This window comes from Amblyraja radiata, chromosome 5 (genome assembly GCF_010909765.2).
Source record: "Amblyraja radiata isolate CabotCenter1 chromosome 5, sAmbRad1.1.pri, whole genome shotgun sequence".
Classification (NCBI taxonomy): domain Eukaryota; kingdom Metazoa; phylum Chordata; class Chondrichthyes; order Rajiformes; family Rajidae; genus Amblyraja; species Amblyraja radiata.
Genome location: NC_045960.1, coordinates 56562881 through 56587162, shown reverse-complemented (window position 1 = coordinate 56587162; position 24282 = coordinate 56562881). Strand labels below are relative to the sequence as shown.

The 24282-nt window shown below is 42.8% G+C and overlaps 1 protein-coding gene across 1 annotated transcript in view; it reads right to left on the bottom strand.

Annotated features, from left to right (window-relative positions):
- Positions 1–24282, bottom strand: part of LOC116973325 (venom phosphodiesterase 2-like) — a 130412-nt gene that overhangs the window by 89172 nt on the left and 16958 nt on the right. The window contains exon 2 of the mRNA XM_033021283.1: positions 22314–22383. Within this exon, the coding sequence (XP_032877174.1) occupies positions 22314–22383 (70 nt within the window). The remainder of the gene's footprint in view (positions 1–22313; positions 22384–24282) is intronic.

Sequence of the window (24282 nt, the reverse complement as noted above, 5' to 3'; positions counted from 1 at the left end):
AGAATAAATGATTGAAGCAAAAGATCACTGATGCAGGGCTGTAGTCAGAGTGATAGTGTGAAAACAGGCCCATCAGCCCAACCTGTCCACACCAACCAATGTCCTATCTACACGAGTCTCACCTGCCTGCATTTGGCCCATATCCCTCTAATCCTATGCTATCCATGTACCTGTCTGAATGTTTCTTTGCGATAGTACCTGCCTCAGCTACCTTCTCTGGCAGCTTGTTCCATACACCCACCATGTGGCCAATGTATAGCAACATCAAAAAACAAATTGGCCACATAACAAGAAAAAATGGAGACCGAGTAGATGGTGGACAGGAGTGAGATAAACAGTGCCTCCATAATGTTAGGGACAAAGACTCATAATTTATTTATTTGCCTCTGTACTCCACAATTTGAGATTTGTTAATAGAAAAAAAATCACACGTGGTAAAGAGCACAATGTCAGATTTCACTAAAGGCCATTTTTATACATTTTGGTTTCACCATGTAGAAATTACAGCAGTGTTTATACATAGTCCCCCCCATTTCAGGGCACCATAATGTTTGGGACACATCAATGTCATGTAAATGAAAGTGGTCATGTTTAGTATTTTGTTGCATATCCTTTGCATGCAATGACTGCTTGAAGTCTGCGATTCATGGACTTCACCAGTTGCTGGGTGTCTTCTCTGGTGATGATCTGCCAGGCCTGTGTTGCAGCCATCTTTAGTTTATGCTTGTTTTGGTGACTAGTCCCCTTCAGTTTTCTCTTCTGCATATAAAAGCCATGCTCAATTGGGTTCAGATCGGGTGATTGCCACTCAAGATTTGACCTTTTTTTAAGCTTTGAAAAACTCCTTTGTTGCTTTAGCAGTGTGTTTGGGATCATTGTCTTGCTGTAGAATGAACCACCGGCCAATGAGTTTTGAGGCATTTGTTTGAACTTGAACACATCGGATGTGTCTATACACTTCAGGATTCATTATGCTACTACCATCAGCAGTTTTATTATTAATGAAAATAAGTCAGCCTTCATGGATAGCATAGGATTAGAGGGATATGGGCCAAATGCAGGCAGGTGAGACTTCATGAACTGATATTGGATGATCAGCCATGATCATATTGAATGGCGGTGCTGGCTCGAAGGGCCTAATGGCCTACTCCTGCACCTATTTTCTATGTTTCTGTGTTTTAATTCAAGCATCAGCATTTCACACAGGTGAATTTTGCCTTTTATATCTATTATTACCTTTACAAATCCAATTGTAGTCAGTGCAACAATCCTTCTTCTGGATGCAGTCATCAGAGCATGAACAGTGGCTTTCTCTGAGTCGCTTCTCACCACAGCGAGACTCACACGTCCAGGTTTTAACTAAAATAAGTCAAATAAATGTAGAACATAGTTTAAAATGCACCTATTTCACAATTTGGATCACTTTTCGCACAGCACAATTCGTGGGAGAGGGGTCGACTCTGCCAAAGCAGTTTGTCAATTACTATCTTTGTATCCAAGACGCACAGTCGAATGCAGCCAGAGAAATAGATTATCTTCCACTAGTTCGGCGAGTCTTGCCAAGGTTTTAAAGGCCTGGTAGGGAAGAGGGAAGTGATTGCCTCTGTAATTTGCATCGCCTTCATCAAGGGGGTAGTGACTCTTTAGAATTATTTATCCGAGATTGATGCAGAGGCTTAGTCACTGATACATTGAAAACAGACATGAATGTTAGTATTAAGGAATCAAAGTATAAGGGGTTAGTGGAAGAATGTATCATGGAACTAAACAAGGTCTGGCAGAAGAAACCTTACATCAAACAACTCATATTTTCGCATTAAAAGAACCCAATGTTAGTTCCAGACACTTATTCTGGGCACATCAAAGCATGATGTATGAATTCATGTTTTGAACAGAATATCTTTACCATCTCCACACATCAATTCTCCATGATAACTGCACTTCAAATCTGGATTTTCTTTGCTCCTCCACAAGTGTCTCCTTTCAACTCCAATTCCTCCTGCTGCCCCTCTTTGTAGATATTCCTTAAAATCTACACATTCTATCAGATATCTGGTCTGCTAGCATGACTCAGTGCATTCTTAGGAAAGTCTGTTTTAGCTGTGCTTGATAATCACAACAGTGAAGTATCTTGGATCCTTTGCATTACACACAAGAACATATTGTTCATAGAGTTCTAATCTGCATCAACCTCCCTCACTGCTGGTAGATATTTTGCTTTTGGAAGAACTTTGCCCATTGGTTGGAAAAGAGCTGCTTTTCCCTTTGTTTGGGGCAGAAAATATTTCTAATTTTATAAGCAGACACACAATTTCAAAGTTTCCATTCAATTTAGAATGCGCTGATTTTTAATAGCACAATTTTATTTGTTCTATCATGATGACACAATGCTTTCAATTCAAATATTTAATCTCAGAAAGGAAAATTCAACCAATTCTCAAAGATCTTCCCATGTTATCAAACAAACCGCAGAAATCACAGTCATCCAACATCTCAGTACTTGTCTTTATCAGCCACAGCACTTCGCAAGTTCCATTAGAATATTGTTAATCACCTGCATAATGTTTTAAAGCAGTAATGTAATAATGATGAGCAAAAAAAAAAAATGCTGGAGACTCAGTGGGTCCGGCAGCATCTTTGGAAGGAATGGTGCGTCACGCCTTGCTGCCTGTCCGTCAGATGCTGCCTGACACACCGAGTTCTTCCCATGCTTTGTGTTTTGCTCAAGATTCTAGCATCAGCTGTCTCTTGTATCTCCAATATAATAATTATGATCTTTTAAGAACCCCTTTTATCCATTAAAATCAAGCTAGGGCAGTGCAATGTAACTTGTAAAATGCACATTCTCTACCACATGGGAATGCCAGGACATTTCCCCATTCCAGGACAACCAAGGTGAAGGAAACGTCTCCATCTGGAAGACTCATCAAGCTCATCACGAGTGTTGTGGAGAGCACTTTACTAGAGATGTTAATACATCATACATCTCAAGAGTGTGTACACACTGAGGGAACGGGTGAATGCCAGACACCAAAAATAATAGATGACGCGTTTCTTAACATACTCATTTTAGTTTAGTTTATTGTCACGTGCACCGAGGTACAGTGAAAAGCTTTTGTTGCGTGCTAACCAGTCAACAGAAAGACAATACATGATTACAATCGAGCCGTCCAGTGTACAGATACATGATAAAGGGAATAACGTGAATGATTATTTAGTCCAATCAAAGATAGTCCGAAGGTTTCCAATGAGGTACAAAGTAGCTCATGACTGCTCTCTAGTTGTTGATGGGATGGTTCAGTTGCCTGATAACAGCATTTCTGAGTACTGTTGGGGAAAAAGGTTCACCATGGGGAGTGTAGCAGAGCCATGGCTTTAGCATCATAGATGGCTCAATTGAACGGGGTGGGAGGAGGATAGCAACAGTTACACATGAAGATGCCTCTCTGGGATAGGTAAAGGCCACTCAGCTCATCAAACCTGTTCTGCAGTGGCTGATCAGATTCTACCTTCAAATCCAAAATCCTATAAACCCTTGGAAACCCTTCACCCTCATTTATCCAGAATGGATGTACTTTTACCTTAAACATATTCAAATACTCTGTTTACTCTGTCCTTTAAGGAGGATAGTTTCAAATTTATACAAAAACCATCCGAGAGAAATGAAAAAAAATCACATATCTCTGCCGCAAATGGACAACAACTTACTTCCAAAAGATGATTCCTTGTTCTGGATTCTCCCATGAAGCAAAATAATCTCCACATCCAAACTCAGGATTTTACATGCTTCAATCAAATCCAGGCTCGCTCTTTTAAACTCCACTGAGCACACGTCCATTATCTCCAACCTTCTTCATAATGCAACCTGCTATTCCATGTACTAATTTGAACATACAGGAACGGGCCCATTGTCCTGTGTCTGTGCCAGTCATCATTCTACATTAATCTAATCCTCTCTACCTGCATGTGATCTACATATTTCCATTCACTGTATAACCTTGTGCCCATCTAAAAGCCTCTTAAATTCTACCATTGTATCTGCTTCCACCACCACCCCTGGCAGACCATTCTTGGTACCTACCACTCTCTGTGTAAATACAAAAAATAGCTCCACACATCTCCTTTAAACATTCCCTCTGATCTTACACCCATGCCATCTAGTCTTTTGACATGTCAACCTTAGAAAAGCGGTTCTGCCTGTCTACCACATCTAAGTCATAGATAGACACAAAAAGCTGGGGTAACTCGGTGGAACAGGCAGCATCTCTGGAGAGAAGGAATGGGTGAAGTTTCAGGTCGAGACCCTTCTTCAGACTGGTTACGGATAAGGGAAACTAGAGATATAGACGATGATGTGGAGAGATAAAGAACAATGAATAAAAGATATGCAAAAAAGTAACTATGATAAAGGAAATGGCCCATTGTTAGCTGTTTGTAGGGTGAAAAAGAGAAGCTGGTGTGACTTGGGTGGGGGAGGGATAGAGAGAGAGGGAATGCCAGGGCTACCTGATGTGAGATAAATCAATTTTCATACCACTGGGCTACAAGCAGCCCAAGCGAAATATGAGATGCTGTTCCTCCAATTTGCGTTGGGCCTGACTCTGACAATGGAGGAGACCGAGGACAGAAAGGGTTTGTGTAGGAATGGGAAGAGGAATTAAAGTGTCCAGCAACCGGGAGATCAGGTTGGTTCTGGCGGGCTGAGCAAAGATGTTCTGCGAACTGATCGCACAGTCTGCGTTTGGTCTCGCTGATGTATCAGAGTCCACATCTTGAACAACGGATACAGTAGATAAGGTTGGAGGAGGTGCAAGTGAACCTCTGCTTAACCTGAAATGGACTATCGGGGTCCCTGGACAGTCGAGGAAGGAGATATAAGGACAGGTGTTGCATCTTCTGCGGTTGCCAGGGAAGGTTCCCGGGGAGGAGGTGGTTTGGGTGGGAAAGGATGAGTTAACCAGGGAGTCACGGAAGGAACAGCCTCTGGGGAAGGAGGAAAGGGGCGGAGATGGGAAATTTTGGCTCGTGGTGGGATCCCATGGGAGGTGGCGGAAATTTCAGAGGATTATGTGTTGTATGTGACGGCTGATGGGGTGGAAGGTAAGGACTAGGGGAACTGTCTCCCTTGCGACTAGGGGCAGGGGGAGCAAGGTTGGAGACCGAGGAAACACGAGTGAGTGCCTCATCAATGATGGGAGAAGGGAACTCTCATTCCCCAAAGGATGAGGACATCCCGGATGTCCTAGTATGGAACACCTCATCTTGGGTGCAGATGTGGCGTAGACGGAGGAATTGGGAGCAAGGGTTAGGAAGCAGGATGGGAAGAAGTGTAGTTGAGATAGTTGTGGGAGTCCGTGGGTTTGTAATAGACATCAATAGTCTATTTCCTGGGATGGAGACTGTGAGGTCAAAAAAGGGGAGGGAGGTGTCAAAGATGGTCCAAGTAAATTTGAGTGCAGAGTGAAAATTGGTGGTGAAGTTGATGTAGTCCATGCGTTCTGCATGGATGCAGGAGGTAGCACCGATGCAGTCATCAATGCAACAAATATAGATTTCGGGAATAGGGCCAGTGTACGCCTGGAACAGGGATTGTTCCTCGTACCCTACAAAGAGGCAGGCATAGCTGGGGCCCATGTGGATGCCCATAGCTACGCCTTGGACTTGGAAGAAGTGGGAGAAGTCAAAGGAGAAGTTGTTGAGTGCGAGGACCAGCTCCGCTAGGTGGAGTAGTGTTAGTAGAGGGAAATTGGATAATTCCGCGCTCGAGAAAGAAACGGAGAGCTTTAAGGCCTTCCTGATGGAGGTGTAGAGTGACTGACCGTCCATAGTAAAGATGAGGGAGTGGAGGCTCGGAAAGCGAAAGTCATTAAAGAAATAAAGAGCATATCTTGGACATAGGTCAGGAGAGATTAGACCTGAGGGGATAGGATGGAGTCGAGGTACATAGAAATAATTTCCATATGACAGGAGCAGGCAATGAGTCTGCCAGGGTAGTGTTTATGGATTTTGCGGAGAAGGTAAAACTGGGCTGTCCGGGGTTGCGAAACACAAAAGGTTGGAGGCTGTGGAAGGCAGACAGCTAGAAGTGATGAAATCAGAAATGGTGTGTGAGATTAGGGCTCGGTGCTCGCCTGTTGGTTCATGGTCCAAGGATAAGTAGGAGGAGGTGTCTGACAGTTGTGGCCTGGCCTCAGCCTGGTAGCGCGCCAAACTTGCCGCCTGGCCTCAGTGCACAAGGCTACCACAGCACCTCCCTTGTCGGCGGGTTTGATTATAATGTCAGGGTTGCTGCAGAGTGAGTAGAGGGGGTGTGGTTAGAGCAGGTAAGGGGAGTGGAGAAGTTGAGATGGCTGATGTCACCCTGGCAGTTAAAAATAAAGAAGTCTAGAGGGTAGAAGGCCGTTCTAGGAAGTCCAAGAGGAGGGGGACTGGTGGAGACAGGAGAAGGGGTCATCATTGGATGGTGCTGACTCCTTCCCATAGAAAAAGACGCAGAGGCGACGGAAGGAAAGCTCTACGTCGTGGCGAACCCAGAACTCGGTGAGGTGGGGGTGGAGGGGAATGAAGGTGAGGCCTCTGCCGAGAATAGACCGTTCCATACAGGAAAGGGGGAGGTCGGGGAGATGAAGACATGACAAGGTCGGGGTTGGGGTCAGAGGAGGGCCGTTGAGTGGACAGAGGCCAAGATGAGGTCAGATGGGGGGGATGCTGGGTGTTCAGAGATGAGGGGGGGCTTGAGGCCTGTTGTATGGGTGGGCTGTGGTCGAGGTAACCTGGTTAAAAGAGGAGAAAGGGGAAGACTCATCACTACTGAGGTTTCCTGTAGGACGGGGGAGCAGTAGGACCCAGCAGAGTCAGACCATGTGGTGTAGGCCTCTGTCACTCATAACTGGATCTGCTATCAGATCTCCCCTCAACCTCTGACGCGTGATATAAAACATCACATTCCTTCCTGGAATAAATCTCTGGAACTCTCTGCCACAGAAGGTAGTTGAGGCCAGTTCATTGGCTATATTAAGAGGGAGTTAGATGTGGCCCTTGTGGCTAAAAGTATCAGGGGGTATGGAGAGAAGGCAGGTACACGATACTGAGTTGGATGATCAGCCATGATCATATTGAATGGCGGTGCAGGGTCGAAGGGCCGAATGGCCTACTCTTGCACCTATTTTCTATGTTTCTATGTTTCCTCAAATAAAACCACCAACAATATGGAATGCACTCGAGGTGGCCGAAGAACTGGATAATTACACATGCTGCAACCTCCTTCAAAAGATGATGTTGTGATTAAACCCAGTAAGTAGTTAGTTTAACTTTGGTGTGAAAAATTCCAGAAACAAATCAGTAACAGAATTTGCAATGGAGGCATACTAAGTCCCCTTCAGTTTTCTCTTCTGCATATAAAAGCCATGCTCAATTGGGTTCAGATCGGGTGATTGCCACTCAAGATTTTACCTTTTTTTAAGCTTTGAAAAACTCCTTTGTTGCTTTAGCAGTGTGTTTGGGATCATTGTCTTGCTGTAGAATGAACCACCGGCCAATGAGGTTTGCCTCAGTCTGAAGAAGGGTTTCGGCCCGAAACGTCGCCTATTTCCTTCGCTCCATAGATGCTGCTGCACCCGCTGAGTTTCCCCAGCAATTTTGTGTACCTACAGAATTTGCAATGGCTGGATAAACATTGCTTAATCAGAGAAAGCTATCGTGGATTGTTAAAAGCAATTTCTGCACAGCTTTTAACAGAATAAATGATTGAAGCAAAAGATCATTGATGCAGGGCTGTAGTCAGAGTGAGTGTGAAAACAGGCCCATCAGCCCAACCTGTCCACACCAACCAATGTCCTATCTACACGAGTCTTACCTGCCTGCATTTGGCCCATATCCCTCTAATCCTATGCTATCCATGTACCTGTCTGAATGTTTCTTTGCGATAGTACCTGCCTCAGCTACCTTCTCCGGCAGCTTGTTCCATACACCCACCATGTGGCCAATGTATAGCAACATCAAAAAACAAATTGGCCACATAACAAGAAAAAATGGAGACCGAGTAGATGGTGGACAGGAGTGAGATAAACAGTGCCTCCATAATGTTAGGGACAAAGACTCATAATTTATTTATTTGCCTCTGTACTCCACAATTTGAGATTTGTTAATAGAAAAAAAATCACACGTGGTAAAGAGCACAATGTCAGATTTCACTAAAGGCCATTTTTATACATTTTGGTTTCACCATGTAGAAATTACAGCAGTGTTTATACATAGTCCCCCCCATTTCAGGGCACCATAATTTTTTGGGACACATCAATGTCATGTAAATGAAAGTGGTCATGTTTAGTATTTTGTTGCATATCCTTTGCATGCAATGGCTGCTTGAAGTCTGCGATTCATGGACTTCACCAGTTGCTGGGTGTCTTCTCTGGTGATGATCTGCCAGGCCTGTGTTGCAGCCATCTTTCGTTTATGCTTGTTTTGGTGACTAGTCCCCTTCAGTTTTCTCTTCTGCATATAAAAGCCATGCTCAATTGGGTTCAGATCGGGTGATTGCCACTCAAGATTTGACCTTTTTTTAAGCTTTGAAAAACTCCTATGTTGCTTCAGTGTGTTTGGGATCATTGTCTTGCTGTAGACTGAACCACCGGCCAATGAGTTTTGAGGCATTTGTTTGAACTTGAACACATCGGATGTGTCTATACACTTCAGGATTCATTATGCTACTACCATCAGCAGTTTTATTATTAATGAAAATAAGTCAGCCTTCATGAAGTCTTCTGCAGACAGTGGTCATTGACAAATCTACACCCGACTCCTGAAGAGTGATCTGTCGGACAGGTGTTTGGGGATTTTTCTTTATTATAGAGATAATTCTTCTGTCATCAGCTGTGGAGGTCTTCCTTGGCCTGCCAGTCCCTTTGTGATTAGTAGGCTCACCAGTGCTCTCTTTCTTCTTAATGATGTTCCAAACAGTTCATTTTGGTAAGCCTAAGGTTTGGCTGATGTCTCTAACAGTTTTATTCTTGTTTCTCAATCTCATAATGGCCTCTTTGTCTTTCATTGGCACAACTTTGGTCCTCATGTTGATAAACAGCAATAAAGTTTACAAAGGTGATGGAAAGATTGGAGCTCTCGTATACCTGCATTAAGGAGGCAATTAAACACACCTGAGCAATTACAAACACCTGTGAAGCCATGCGTCCAAACATTATGGTGCCCTGAAATGGAGGGATTATATATAAACACTTCTGTAATTTCAACATGGTGAAACCAAAATCTATAAAAATGGCCTTTAATAAAATCTGACAATGTGCACTTTAACCACATGTGATTTTTTTCTATTACAAATCTCAAATTGTGGAGTACAGAGGCAATTAAATAAATGATGGGTCTTTGTCCCAAACATTACGGAGAGCATTGTACAGTGATGTCCCCCAATAGGTGCCTCTAGGTCCCATTGCTTTTCTTAATATATATTCGCAACTTGGATTACAGAGCGCAATTTGCAGGCTTGTTAATAACACAAAACCCGAGGGTATACATGAACTATGAGTGGGTTAGTAGTAGACTTGTGGGAGATAGTGACAGGCTGACGAAATAGAAGGATAGATAGTACAGAAAACCTGCTGCTGAGAGACATGAAATGTTACATTGTAGGAAGAATGAGAAGAGGCATTATAACTGGAGAGCACAATTCTAACAGAAATATCTGGGGCTATATGCGTACTCTTTGTTAAAAATGAGGGCTGTTTTGAAAAATGATTTAAAAAAATCCTCCAGGTTGCGCGCTCAGTCCCCTGTTCCACTCACTGTCCCGTCATGACCGTGTGACAAAGTGGAGTGCCATCTTGATCTTTAAGTTCACTGATGATACTTCTGTTGTCAGTCGGATCAATGGAAGTATTGCCAAGGATGCTGCTGCTCTGCCCATTCTCTCATCTAACATCTGGGAGAAGATACAGGGATTGATAGCCCAGATGTTTAAACTTAAGAACAACTTCTTCCCTACTGCTATCAGATTCTTCAACAAATCAGCTCTTTTACACCCCCCTTCCTGGAAATGCTGCCATGAACTTTACTAGTAAGATTAAACGAGAACTTACCAGTTTGAAGTTTGATCTGTATTTTATGAGGAGTTACGATGAGGGATTACGTGAAGAAGCCCGCCAGGCGCATGCGTGTCATTCTTCAAAGCAGCGGTGTGGAATCACAGATAACTGTAATGACTAAATATAGTAAGATTAGAGAAGAGGTACCAGTTAAGTATATGATCTGGGTGGGAGCGGAGGGCACGTAATCCCTCATCGTAACTCCTCATAAAATACAGATCAAACTTCAAACTGGTAAGTTCTCGTTTAATCTTACTATTTTACTTCGGAGTCACGTGAGTGACTACGTGAAGATTTTAAAGCTCTGTGATTTCATGCCGTGGAACGAGTCCATGCATCACGTCTGCCTTGACTGTTGGGAGGATTGTGTTAACATAATTTGGACATGAATTCGACATTGAAATCATAAAATTTTTAACACAAGTTTATAACCCCTTTATATGGGTTTAAATTAATTTATAGAACTTAAATTGTTTCTGCAAATGTTCCAGGTTTCATTACTGGTTTATTACAAATAATTGGAATGTTTTTCCCCTCCAGACCATCCTGCTGCCTTGAGGATTTGGTCCATTGGTACATCCAACTGTATCGCTGCCGATGTAGCTGCAGCCCTGATGGAAAGAGATTTTTAAAATTTTAGTATCCACCCCAGCCTGTGTTTAGCAACTGTTTCAGCCATCTTGAGATGGCCTGGACCGTCACTCTTGGTGTGGTTGCTAGTGGCTGATAAAAAATGTGCCTTTTCATTGCCTCTTAGGATATTCGTTTTCTCCATGTGTAACGACAGATGTTTTATTATACACAGACGGCCATCTGTTGGGTATGACCTAATTGTATATAGAGGCCTGCTGATCCATTTTTCTGTTCTGCTTACTATCTCATAAATATGAAACGTAATATTTTCCGTTGAGAAAGTCATGTTGTCCAGTCTTGTTTTGCAGTGACTGTATCCTCTGTGCCGTGACCAATACCATTAGCATGACCGTTTTAATGTCAGTCTGTGTAAGGAAAGAACTGTTGCTGGAGACCACTCCTGAGCATCTTCAGGATTATACTCACATCCCATATATGGGAGTATCTGGTACTCCTCATAGGCTTTGTACCAGTGGGTCAGTCCCAACAGTGTAATGGTCTGTCCCCTGCCATAGGTAATTCGATAGGGCACTTCTGGCGCAGTTGATGGCACTGTAACTGAGCCCCTCATCGTAGTGGAGGCCTGCCAGATATTCCAGAACAGATGGGATGTTCATGTCTCTGATTCCATGTTTGATACCACTGGGAACCATGGTTGTGTAGGCCAATCGGGTACTACCAATTCCAGATGCAGAGTCTGTTGTATTTCCTTAATACCCGACTGATGAGGCAGGAAAGGAGGGAATGCGTAAATAAACAATTTCCCCTCCCCTCCAATGCAGCGAAAATGCATCTGTCACCGCTGCCACAGGGTCTGGTTCCTGTGTAACATAACTTGATAACTGGGACCTGGTGTCTGCCACTGAATTTAGTCTTCCTGGTAGATAAGTGGTTGATATCCAAATATCTTTCTGGAGACACCATTGCCAATTTGTATGGCCAGATTGTCACATGATGTTGATTTGTTTCCACCCTGTGGCTAATGTATGCTACCACGGTGGTATTGGTATTGGTGGCTCCGCACCAATTGTACTGGCATCAGTTTGTAGTACCATGGAAAAGGTTACTGACAATGCTTGGATAGGAACAAGGCTAGAGTTATCTATCCACCATTTTAGTTCCATTTTAGCCTGATTGGTAGTTTCACAGATCTGTCAAAGTGACCTGCATAATTTAGAGTGCTTGTTTTTTGCTCTCTGTATGTTTTGGTAATGTAGAGGTCCAAATTGTGTGGCTGGAAAGGCAGCCATCATTATGCCAATTACTTTGGCTACCAATCTGATGGATGGTTTGCTGATGTCAGTGAGGTTTTTTATAAGCCTCTATTAAATCTGTAGCCTTTCCCTTAGGCAGAGTCATGGACATGTGAACTGAGTCAATGGTGAAACCCCAGGTAGTCCATAGTAGTGGAAGACGTTAGTTTAGATTTAACTGGATGAAATGAATCCCAGTTCCCCAAATAACTTTTTTTGTGGCTGTTACAGTTTGTTTGGCCAATTCCAAAGTTTTTGCACATAATGAGTATGTCATCTAAATATGCCATGACCATGTGTATACGTTTCTGTAGAAACGCTTGGGCTGGTTTCAAAATCTTTTGTGAACAGCCTGGGCTGATGATAACCCATTTGGCAGTGCTTTATACTGCTAGAGTTGTCCCATCTAGTTGAATTTAAGTAACATCTGTGGTCACCTCGTATAGGCACTGAATAGTAAGCATCTTTTAAAATGATGCTGGCCATTGAAGTAACCTTTGGGAATTAATTGTTAAGCAGTAACAAAGGTATCTATTTTGTTAGATCTATGATGATGCGATGACCATCATCTTTTTGTTTATATATTGGACACAAATTTTAATGGTTCGTGTTGAGTTTTCTCAATTACACCTTTTATGTAAAGCCGCTTCAGTCAGCTTGCGCTTTTGATTTCTTTTATCAGAAAGCACGAACATTCGGTTCAGTATATGTTGAACTGGAGGGCTGTACTTGTGTATAAACTCTGTTGTATATCCCTGGATACTGCTTAAGATGTCGATATCGATTGTTATCATGCTCCATGCTTTCAGAAGAGCGTGTTATCTCCACCCAATCTCCATGCCCACTGTTTGTAGGGAACCAGACCCACCTACCTCCATAGTTACCAGTGGCAGGTTTACCTTTTTGTAGGTTCTTCGCTGTTGTAGCGTTGGGGTCTGGATTTACGGTTTGGTTTGCGTTGGAGGTCCCGCATCTTCCGAGAAGGCCGGTCTGGGCCATGGCCTAAAAGACTCATGTTTTTGAGTACCGGTCCTTCGAGCTTTCACCAGTTTTGCTGGTGGGTGCGTGGGGGTGCTAGGTTCCAGTAGGTTCTCTTGTTCCTGCACCCCTTGCACACTTTCTTCTGCGGACCCCTCTTCCAGGTCAGCCCAGAACTGACCCGCAGTGCTTCCCTCTGATGAGGTAGAAGCACTGTGAAGCCCTTAAAGAGGTACTGCTGTGGGTTATCATAGGGCCCACAGTGACCCGACTCCATGTCCCGGAGTCTGTCACGTTGGAGCAAAGCTCCATACACCGCTTCTTCCCGCTCCAGCGCTCTCGGGCGCTGGCCGCCGGCGGTGATTCAAAGTCGGACTCCTCTGAGTCCACGACCTTGTTTGTTTTGTGTCTAGCCTTTCCGCCCGGCCGCGTGGATCTGGCCGGTGTGGAGGCGACATCGGGCACAGCTGATCCCACTACGGGTGATCCAAGTGCCGCTGGCTGCTGCTGGCTGCCCGCTGCTCCACGGTCCTCCTTCTCCAGCTTTGTCCTTACTGTCCTTCCGTGGAGTGGATATGGCCGGTGTGGAGGACATCTGGCACAGCTGATTCCATCTAGCCACCAGCTTTGTCGCAGCCCGTTTTTTCTGCACCTGCAATCAGCATAGAAATGCAAAAAAAAAAAACGCAGCTCTTACCTGCAGGTCCATTGCTACGGGTGAGCGTCATTCTAACCCGTCTGCTGCCGTTAATGACTGTCAAATGAATGGTCTCCCGCCCGGCCGTGGTGTTCTGGCCCGCGCGGGACCAAAAGTCGGCACTGCTCTCCTTATAACGGGAGATAAACGTGCCTTAGGCTGCTGCTGCCGGCTGCCTGTGACTCCGCTGTCTTCCCCAGCCAGCTTCACTAGCAGCACTGTGGACACTCCTTTGTCCAGCTTCCCCTCCAGTACAGACCTAGCGCGGGGAAACATTAGGTTTGCTCCCTCTCCCGCCCGGCCCGGTGCGGGAGCGAGTCGGGAGCGAAAGTCGGGCACAGCTATTCCCATTACGGGAGCCGACTCCAGCCGCAGCTGTAGTCCCCTGTTGCGCTTACTCCACCTGGCTTAGCCACGGCAGGAGCTTGTTGTGGGTTGTTGGCTCCGATTTCCTCCACCCGTTTGGGGTGAAGTTTGGCACTCGCTCCCGTTATGGGGGATAGTGGTGCCGACGTCCGTTGCTGGCTGCCTGCTGCTGTTCAGCGGCAGCTCGGGAGCCTTCCTGCAATCAAGAAAAAGGTAAGGAAATCTCTTACCTGTTGTTGCTGGTTCTCAACCTGCCGTTCGGGAGGAACGTCCTTCCTCCCGCTGTGATTTCCGCAGCCCACAGACCCCTGTAGCGTCGGTCCTTGGGGCTGTTGTCCGAGTTTGTCGGACTGACGGCTCCGGAGGCTCCCTTGTCGGCATTCTCTACCGGAGCTGAATTCGCACGGACTCCCGCTAAGGGAGATTGTCGTGCCACCGGCCGTTGCTGGCTGCCTGCTGCTTGCAGACTCCTCCCCCGCCAGCTTTCAACAGCCTTCTGTAGAAAAAAGGTAAGTATAGAACGATGTTCCCTTACCTTCTGTTGCAGGTTCGAAACCTGCCGTTCAGGAGGAACGTCCTTCCTCCCGACAATGACGAGTTGCAATGCGTGTAGCGCAATGACACGCATGCGCCTGGCGGGCTTCTTCACGTAGTCACTCACGTGACTCCGAAGTAAAATCTTAACTCTACTTCACTCAGTTATTCATTTCATGCACTTTGTTGTTTATGCATCACTTCATATTGCACTACAATATTTGCACTGTTTTGCATTATACCATTGTATTTATTATTGTATCTATCATTAGCATGTACACCGTTTACTCCAGGAGCTTCATACAAACAAGAAATTTCATTGCACCCTGGTGCTTATGACAATAAATTAACCCAATTTGTAGTATGGGGCCTTGGGTTTTATAAATAGCATTATAAATAGCATAGGTAGACAAAAATGCTGGAGAAACTCAGCGGGTGAGGCAGCATTTATGGATAGATGCTGCCTCACTCGCTGAGTTTCGCCAGCATTTTTGTCTACCTGCGACTTTCCAGCATTTGCAGTTCCTTCTTAAACGTTATAAATAGCATTATGGTCCAGAGGAGGTTTACAAGAATAATCCTAGGAATGAGTGGGTTAACATATGATAAATGTTTGACAGCACTGGGCCTCTACTTGCTGGAGTTCAAAAGGACGAGGGGAGACATTGAAACTTACCGAATTGTGAAAGGCTTGGATAGAGTGGATGTTTCCACGAGTGGGAGAGTGTAGAACCAATTATAGCCTCAGAATAAATGACTTTCCTTTAGGAAGGAGATGAGGAGGAATTTATTTAATCCGAGTGTGGAATCCATTGCCACAGAAGGGTGTGGAGGCCAAGTCAATTATATTTTTAAGGAAGTTAGATTCTTGATTAGTCAGGGGTTACAGAGAGAGGGCAAGAAAATGGGGATGAGGGGGAGAGGTAGATCAGCCATGATTGAATGGTGGAGAAGACTTGATGGGCTGAATGGTCTAAATCTGCTCCTATCACTTATAAACATGAAATTATCTGGAAATATACGGGGAAAGTGCAAGGAAAAAGGATTAGTTGGATTGCTCTTAAATAACACACCAGTAATTTGAACGATCGGATGAATTCTATTCCATAATGATTCCATGCAGAGTCAGTTTGTTTTCCCATTTAAAGCCATATATGGGGATGTTAGTATGGTAATAATGGGGTAGTAACTATGTATTTATTAATCCATCATTATTTGACGTATTAAAGTACAGACTCTGAATGGAATCATTGTGGAATGGAATTCATTTGATCATTTAAATTACTGGTGTGCTATTACTTTAAGCCTCCTGCGGAAACCTTGGCCAGGGACATTTTTCACTTCTGACACCCCTCAGGTAAACACTCACCACGCCAAGAAACTCTGCCCTCTGAAAATGAATTAGCAGCTACTATAAATAAATAAAACATTCAACATCAACATCGATGTGTTTTTAAAAGTTTCCTAAAAGCTCATCATACCACAAAACAGGAAGCTACGTTTCCACACAATCTGGTTTGAAACAGTGTTTATGCTCAAATAAGAGAGAGCATGGTTCCAACCCTAATTTATCATTAAACCACGGATTTATTTTTATGCACAAATTGAAACCAACCATTTTGTTGAAGATTCTCTGTGGCATTCCTCAAGGATGTGGTTAAATGCTTCAGAATGTCTGCCTTTTACTCAATTGAAGAATGTCCATATAATGCTTCTAAATTTAATTGGATTCCAGGCCATAATTTTTTATTGTATTACAATGTTATAACACAATGAATGTTTTTAAACAATAACTTGCATTTATGTAGCATTTTGAATATAGTCAGTTGAAACATTTGACACTGGCTCAGATGTTAGAATAGGTGATTTAATATGTTTGGTTAAGGATTTGAACTAAATTGGAAGCAAAAAAAACAATGTAGTCTGGAGTGGAAATTCCATAGGCCAGGAAATTGGAGCCACTGAACAAATAACCTGACCCTCTACAAACAAAAAGCCAACAATTTCCAATAGTGCAGTATATTACATACACAAGCACAAAAAATTCTGCCGTGACAACATCATATATTACGGCTACTATATTTAACAGTAACACAAAGCCTAGCATAAGACCAAATCATTTTATTCCAAATTAATATTCAATGCAGGTTTCGCATTGCTTACTGATGGTACATGGCATTGCATTGCCACAGCCTGCTCAACAGTTTATATTTTAAGGTTCCCACTCTGAGCAGCAGCAATAAGAGACACTATCCTGCTTCCACGGTATCACATAACATCCCAATCACAAGTGCAGTGATCAACAAGCCAAGTTGAAGACTAAATTGAGTTTACTGTACAAAAAGCTATAATTTAAAGAGAGAATTTTGTTTAAAAGGTTCACAGCCCTAAATTATAGGGAAACTTTTCTAAAAATAAAACTTACTTTCTCCCTCCATTCCCTTTTGATTTCATTAAAGGACAGACAGATGAATTACTTCCAAAACTCTTCCCAGTGGCTCACATTTACCACAAATCAGGATCTGGCAAAAAAAAAAGCAAGATCAACCAAAATTAATTCTTCTTTCAGCTCGACTTCCCATATATGGAAGCTGTGGCCATGGTTCTGATGCTTTCTTTAATTATGCCTATAACCACAAGCTTACTTTTAGCATTTCATGGGACCCTGTAGGATGGTTCTGCACTATTGTGCAAGAAATGAACAAGTAAAACCCATGGGCATGGCACTACAGCAAAACATGCAATCGTCAAGATCTTCAGCTATGGGATTTAAAAAAAATTCAAAATACACTATTTTTTTAATGAGGAAACCGAAGTTTTATTTCAAAACATCCGAGTACTCCCTATCATTCAGGTAAAAAAAAGGTAAAATACATCGTAAAGACAAAGACCTTCTCTCAGGGCTGGCCAATTCTTGGTCTCCACGTCAAGCAATATGTGTTGTTTACACAGTTGGATTCATCAACCAGTCAGTTCAAATCTTAGTTTATGAATTTCAACTGTATTTTAGGTAGTTGTTGAAATAAAAAATCTTGAATAAAGAGCTGGTTAAAAATAATGACGACCAAAAAGTTAGTACAAAGTTATTAAAAATACAACTAATTTACTGTTAGTAAAGTTGCCATTCTTAGTTAGGCAGATCTCATGTCAAAGGTTCCCTCAAAAAGCCGGAGAGGAGCAGAGGGTGATTCAATCATGTTATTCAAAAGGGGTTGCATGGATAGGGTCTCAGGATCTGCCATCTCAGGTGTTCCAGCCACCAATGAGCCACTTCACGTGGCCTGAATACCACAGCAGCAAAGCACGAGGACATTTTGATCTGCAAGATCACAAAAAGTCAGTCCAAGCAAGAGACGTGCAGGGCAGGATAGAACACTTTTTAAACAGGGACCAAGCCAGGAGCATTGTTAACCATGCAGAAGATAAGCTCTTCCCCAGATGTAATATTGCGATGAGATGTAGAGAAGACTCCATGAAGTGGAAATGAAAGCTAAACAGAGGGTACAATAGATGTTGATTGGAAAGTTACATGAATGAGGGATTAAAAGGTATGTGGATGGGCTAGAGGTTGCAGCCATACTTTTAGCAAAAAAAATGTTAAGCAGCAGATTTATTGAATCATGAAAGTTTGAGAAACAACACCACAGCTTGTTGTTGGTGAAAGTATCAGTGGTGAGATGTGATTCATGGTCAGCATGAACTTGGTGGGCTGAAGGGCCTGCTTCCATGCTGTATCTTTCAATCAATCCAAAGTTCTGCTTTCCCCAAAAAGAGTGCATTGATTTTCAACCTAATGGCTGATTATGGTGGTGGAAAGACTCAAGTGGCTCAACGCTGAGAGGAGAGTGGAACTGAATTTCCCATTGAAATACCCAGCGCAGACCAGCAACAAGCTATATTCAAAGGGCTCATTATAATGAGATTCAACACAAGCTTGAGGAACAGTACCTGGTGTACCGTCTGGGAACATGGCAGACTTGTCAACTTCAACATTGAGTCTACAACTTCAGGTAACCTGATATATCTGTTAATATCATCCATCTGCAATGTTGGCTCAGTTTATTTGTTATTTTTTCTTTTCACTCTTTTTTCCTTGTGCCCAACCCAATCTGCTGAGCATGCAACATGCAAAACATGAAGATCACTCCTACATTATTTGGTCCATGCTCTTGTGACTCTTTCCATTCTAACTGCACCCATTGATTCATTGACTGGATGAACTGGTTAATAGCCTATCCTATTAGAGATTGCCAGCTCATTCTTCCCTGCAACTCAAAACAAGCTTTTGTCTCTTTCCCAGTTTTGGCAAAGAGTTTTCTATCTGAAAGCTCTGTTTCTCTACCTACAGTTGTGGCCTGAACTGCCAAGGAATTCCAGCATTTTAAATCTTTTTTTTAGATTCCCTGTACTTTCCATCAAACCTTTTGGAAAAAAAGGTTGAACGGCACGTGTGGAAGATCCAACAAAGGAGATTTACATGCAGTTTCATTTTAGCATCTCATCCAAACAACAGCAGCCTTGCACTGAATTATCATCAATGCGACGTCAGCCTAGAATGGATGTTCAAATGTATGGAACAGATCCAGAATACAGAGTTGTGAAACTCCGGAAGCAGGAAGAAGACCAGAGTGCCAAACCTGACTCCCACATGTGAGGATAAATATTTGTTTTGCAATAGTCACAATAATATGCCTCAACTGGTGTTCTTTTCTGCAAACCATGGAATGGAACCATTTTAAAAAAACAGCATTTTTATATTACCTTTCAAAACCTCAGGACAACTTGAGTTTAACAACATTTGACAAAATTTAAAACAATGTACACACATGCTCCCATAAACTACAATGATCATTAACAGTTTAGCATTGTCGAAAAAAGGATAATTTAGAAGTCTGAAATTACCCACCCAAAACAATTCACTTTCAGACTTTAATAGTTTAAAGAGAGTTACCACAACCACCTATGTAACAGGAATCAATTAGTAATTGCACAGCTTTCCATGGCTCCCTACCGCCCAGAGACAATTTAAAAACAATAAGATTGAAAAAAAAAATTTTTTTTTAAAGACATATACAAGTAGCACAAACGTATTTACAAACAAATTCAGTGACGTATCTGATCAAAGCCAACTTCTCAATAGATTATGGCAAAAGGATACACTTCTGATACAAGTTAGCTTTACAATGTTACAAGATAAATATTTGGTCATTTCTCAATGGTTACTTTTGATTTCCAAGCAAGCTGAGATGTGTAAAATGTGAAGAAGTTGGTGAAAAACAAATAAAACAGTTTAAGGATAAGGGGGAAATCTTTTAGGACCGAGATGAGGAAAACATTTTTCACATGGTGAATCCCTGGAATTCTCTGCCACAGAAGGTAGTTGAGGCCAGTTCATTGACTATATTTAAGAGGGAGTTAGATGTGGCCCTTGTGTCTAAAAGGATCTGGGGGTATGGAGAGAAGGCAGGTACAGGATACCGAGTTGGATGATCAGCCATGATCATATTGAATGGCGGTGCAGGCACGAAGGGCCGAATGGCCTACTCCTGCACCTATTTTCTATGTTTCTATGCTACATGGGTCAAAATGTTATCGGCATCGCAGTTGTTCAGCTTTCTTCAGGATTTTGCAGGTACTTTTAATATTTGTATTTATTCAGCAGTAATCAATGAAAAGGAAAACAGTGGACAAGATGGATGGCATCAAGGACACTACTAATTTGTGGCGACAGTAGTATAGGGAGAGGTTGAGCAGGCTGGAACTCTATTCCTTGGAGCACAGAAGGATAAGGAGTGATCTTATACAGGTGTATAAAATCATGAGAAGAATAGATCGGGTAGACGCACAGAGTCTCTTGCCCAGAGTAGGGGAAATTGAGGATCAGAGGACATTGGATTAAGGTGAGGGGGAAAGATTTAATGGGAATCAGAAGGGTAACCTTTTCACACAAAGGGTGGTGGATGTGTGGAGCGAGCTGCCCGAGGAAGTAGTTGAGGCAGGGACTGTTGCAAAGTTTAAGAAATAATTAGATAGGTCCATGGATAGGGCAAATTTGGAGGGATATGGGCCAAGCGCAGGCAGGTGGGACTAGTGTCAAAGGGACATGTTGGTCGGTGTAGGCAGGTTGGGCCAGAGGGACGGTTTACAAGCTGTATGGCTCTATGAGTAGCTTCAGGATGCAGAGAGAGGCTATCAAGGCCAACATCCTACTTGGTTTCCTATTGGTTTGCTCACCCGCACACTGACAAACATGTTTCTTGAACAAGAGCACATAGAACTCCCAGAACAACATAAATCAGTCTCTCACCATTCACACTATACTCTGTTATTCAAACTCCACTCCAAAATGGATAGGCTCGTACTTCCTCATCTTAAACTTCAACTGCTATACGTTTGCCTGCTCATTTAATCCGTCTTTCCCTCTTTACTTTACAGATATTTTGTGCCCTCACTGTTTACTTTTTGACCCCGTTTTAACACTAAACCAGACATATTGCGCTTGGTCCATTTGTTTAAGCTATTCTTGTAATTTGTAAACAACTAAGATTCCAGCACAGATGCCCTTTGCACTATTGAATTACCAATTACTAGATTTTGTTGCCACATCCTGGCAGTCCAACCATCATCAGACTTTGGACAGCAAAGCAGGACAACTGTGTGGCAAGAAGATAAAGAAAAGGGGCAGTAGTTCTTTGGCAAAGAGATTTGAAAATCCCAAAGGACTGCTGAGCCTTCTAGTAGAAATGAGAATAGACACACAACTGGCATACGATTCCGGTCCTGAAATCACTTCTATAACTTTTAAAACCGCTGAACCGCTCAGTCCGCCTAAACCTACCCGATCTTGCAATTGCTAAACACTTTAACTCCCCCTCCCACACAGACCTTTCTGTCCTGGGCCTCCTCCATTGTCAGAGTGAGGCCCAGCACAACAGAACCTCATATTGTGCTTGAGCAGCTTACACCCCAAGTCAATGAACATTGACCTCTCTAACTACAAGTAACCCTTGCTTTCCATCTCTCTCCATCCCTCCCCCTTCCCAGTTCTCCGACCAGTCTTACTATCTCCAACTACATGTTATCTCTGTTCGCTTTGAACGGAGATTTAAAAAAAAACTATTTCCCAGCCAACAAATATCTATTCTCCATTTACCTTGATCTCCATTCCCTTTGTCCTATTATCTATGCATCTCCCTCTCCTATGACATCTGGCTGAAGAAGGGTCTTGACACAAATCATCACCCATTCCTTATCGCCAGAGATGCTACCTGTCCCGCTGAGTTATTCCAGCATTTTGTGTCTATCTTCGGTTTATAACTTTCCAAAATAAGCAGCCAAACCAGTGGGATACAATTGACCACACCTCAATATATTGATCTCCATGTTCATTAACAATAATCAAAACCATACAAGTTGAGTTTAGAAGGATGAGGGAGGAATCTTGTTGAAATCTACTGAATAATGTGGAATAATTGTCACATATAGCTGTGGAGGCCGTCATTGAGTATTTTTAAAGCAGTTTGATAGGTTTTTGATTAGCAGGGATGTCAAAAGTTACAGGGAAAAGGCAGGAGAATGGGATTGAGAGCGAAAAATTGTTCGGCCATGCCCGAATGGCGGAGCAGACTCGATGGGCCGAATGACCTAATTCTGCTCTTATGTCTTATGATGTTAAATGATCAAAAATATTCAAGGATATCACAATAAAGCTAAGTAACAATCTGTACATTTGATGGAGGAGAAGGTTGCATTAAATACCTGCATTTGATCGGAGGCCAAGTCCAAGGACCAGTCCAAGGAGTAATATGAACAGCAAAGCCAGCAGCACCTATGCAGAATGGTGAAATAGATACCATAGGTTTACACAGATCCATTTATGCAGTCCCAACACTTTGTATTTTGGCATAAAACATCAATTGTTAGCTGGACGTATCACAAGATAATTGTACAATTGGGGGTAATTTTCACCTTTTCAATGGGATGTAAACCCATTAGGTTGGATAACTTGACCACACAGTAAAGTTTTCTCCACTCTTTGTTTGCATTGATTTATTAATGTTGAGTGTCATGAAATACAGTGAAAAACAATTGGTTTACATGCTATCCAGATAGATCATACCACACATTAGTAACAATTAAACCATCCAGGTACTACAAAAACAGAAAGGAAACAAAGGGATAGAATAAGGGGTAAGCCATTTAGAACAGAAAAGAGGAAAATCCTTTTCCCCCAGATAGTTGTTAATCTGTGGAATTCTCTGCCTCAGAAGGTGGTGGAGGCCGATTCTCTTGATGCTTTCAAAAGAGAGTTAGATAGAGCTCTTAAAGATAGTGGAGTCAGGGGATATGGGGAGAAGGCAGGAACAGGGTACTGATTGTGGATGATCAGCCATGATCACATTGAATGACGGTGCTGGCTCGAAGGGCCGAATGGCCTACTCCTGCACCTATTGTCTATGTAAAGCACAGAATGTAGTGTCACAGCTATGGAGGAGGTGCAGATAAAAAATGTGCAAGGATTGTGCTGAGGTATAGTGAGAGATTGAGAATAATCTTTAGCTACTGAGAGGTCCATACTAGGGTTTGATCGCAGGGGGAAGAAGCTATTCTTGAATCTAGTGGCATCTACTTTAAAGCTTTTGGATCTTCTGCTTGACAGGATAGGGGAAAAGAAGGAATGGCTGAAATATGAGTGGTTCTTGATTATATTGGCTGCTTTCCCAAGGCAGCATGAAATGCAGATAGAGAAAATGGGGAGAGGCTAGGTTGCTTTGTGTGATGGACTGGGCTGTGCCCAGAATTCTCTGCAATTTCTTGATGTCTTTAATTGGATAGGTCCACACTTGAAGTGGCTGCTATAACGCCAAGGTGCCAGATAAGAAGTTCGTCTAGATCCCTGGCTCAGCACAGCTAATCTCAGTAATTGACTCAATGTTGAGAGAACCCACTGTGAATGGGGGTTAGATGCTTTTAATTAAGAGCTTGTACTTTGATAATCTCATCTATTCTGCTTCAGTGCGACTTTTTAAATATAATTTAGTCCCTAAAGGACACCAGTGAACCAGATGTGCATTGTTTTTAAACAATCCATTAGTTTCCCAATGACCATGATAATCTAGCATATGATTTGAGATATGTTTACTTGAATTTAAATGCCTTGGCTAAACCATGATCAGGACCTCTGGTCCATAATCCTTGTCTTAATGCAACCGCATTAATAGTTCTAACATTAACAGCTCAGACCATTTCACCAGAACATACACCAGGGAGCAGAACCATCAGAGTTAATTGGCTCAGCTCATCAGCCTTCCAGACATGGATAAACTGACCACTGTCCATTACTAGGTTTCGAGTTGACACAAAAGAAAACAGAGCATTAAGGGGCTGGCACGTCAGTGCTGGAAGAACTCCCAATTGCCACTCAGCAGAAGCATTTGAGCCAAGGTTCCGACTTCCAGTGCTGTCTGAAGTTTTCACATTCTCCCTGCAACTGAATGGATTTCCCCAGATGCGTTGGTTTCCTTCCATTTACCAGCAATTGTGATGGTTCTTAGGTGAAATGGCCACAGTCAAAAATCCCTACTGTAGATGGGCAGTAGTAGAATCATTGTTTTGTAGAAAGATTATTACGAGTCAATAGGTCACAGGGAAGTATGTAGAAAAATGTGAATGCTTTCAGAATTTGCATGGACTCAAAAGACGGAAGAAAAATGTAAAATATGAACTC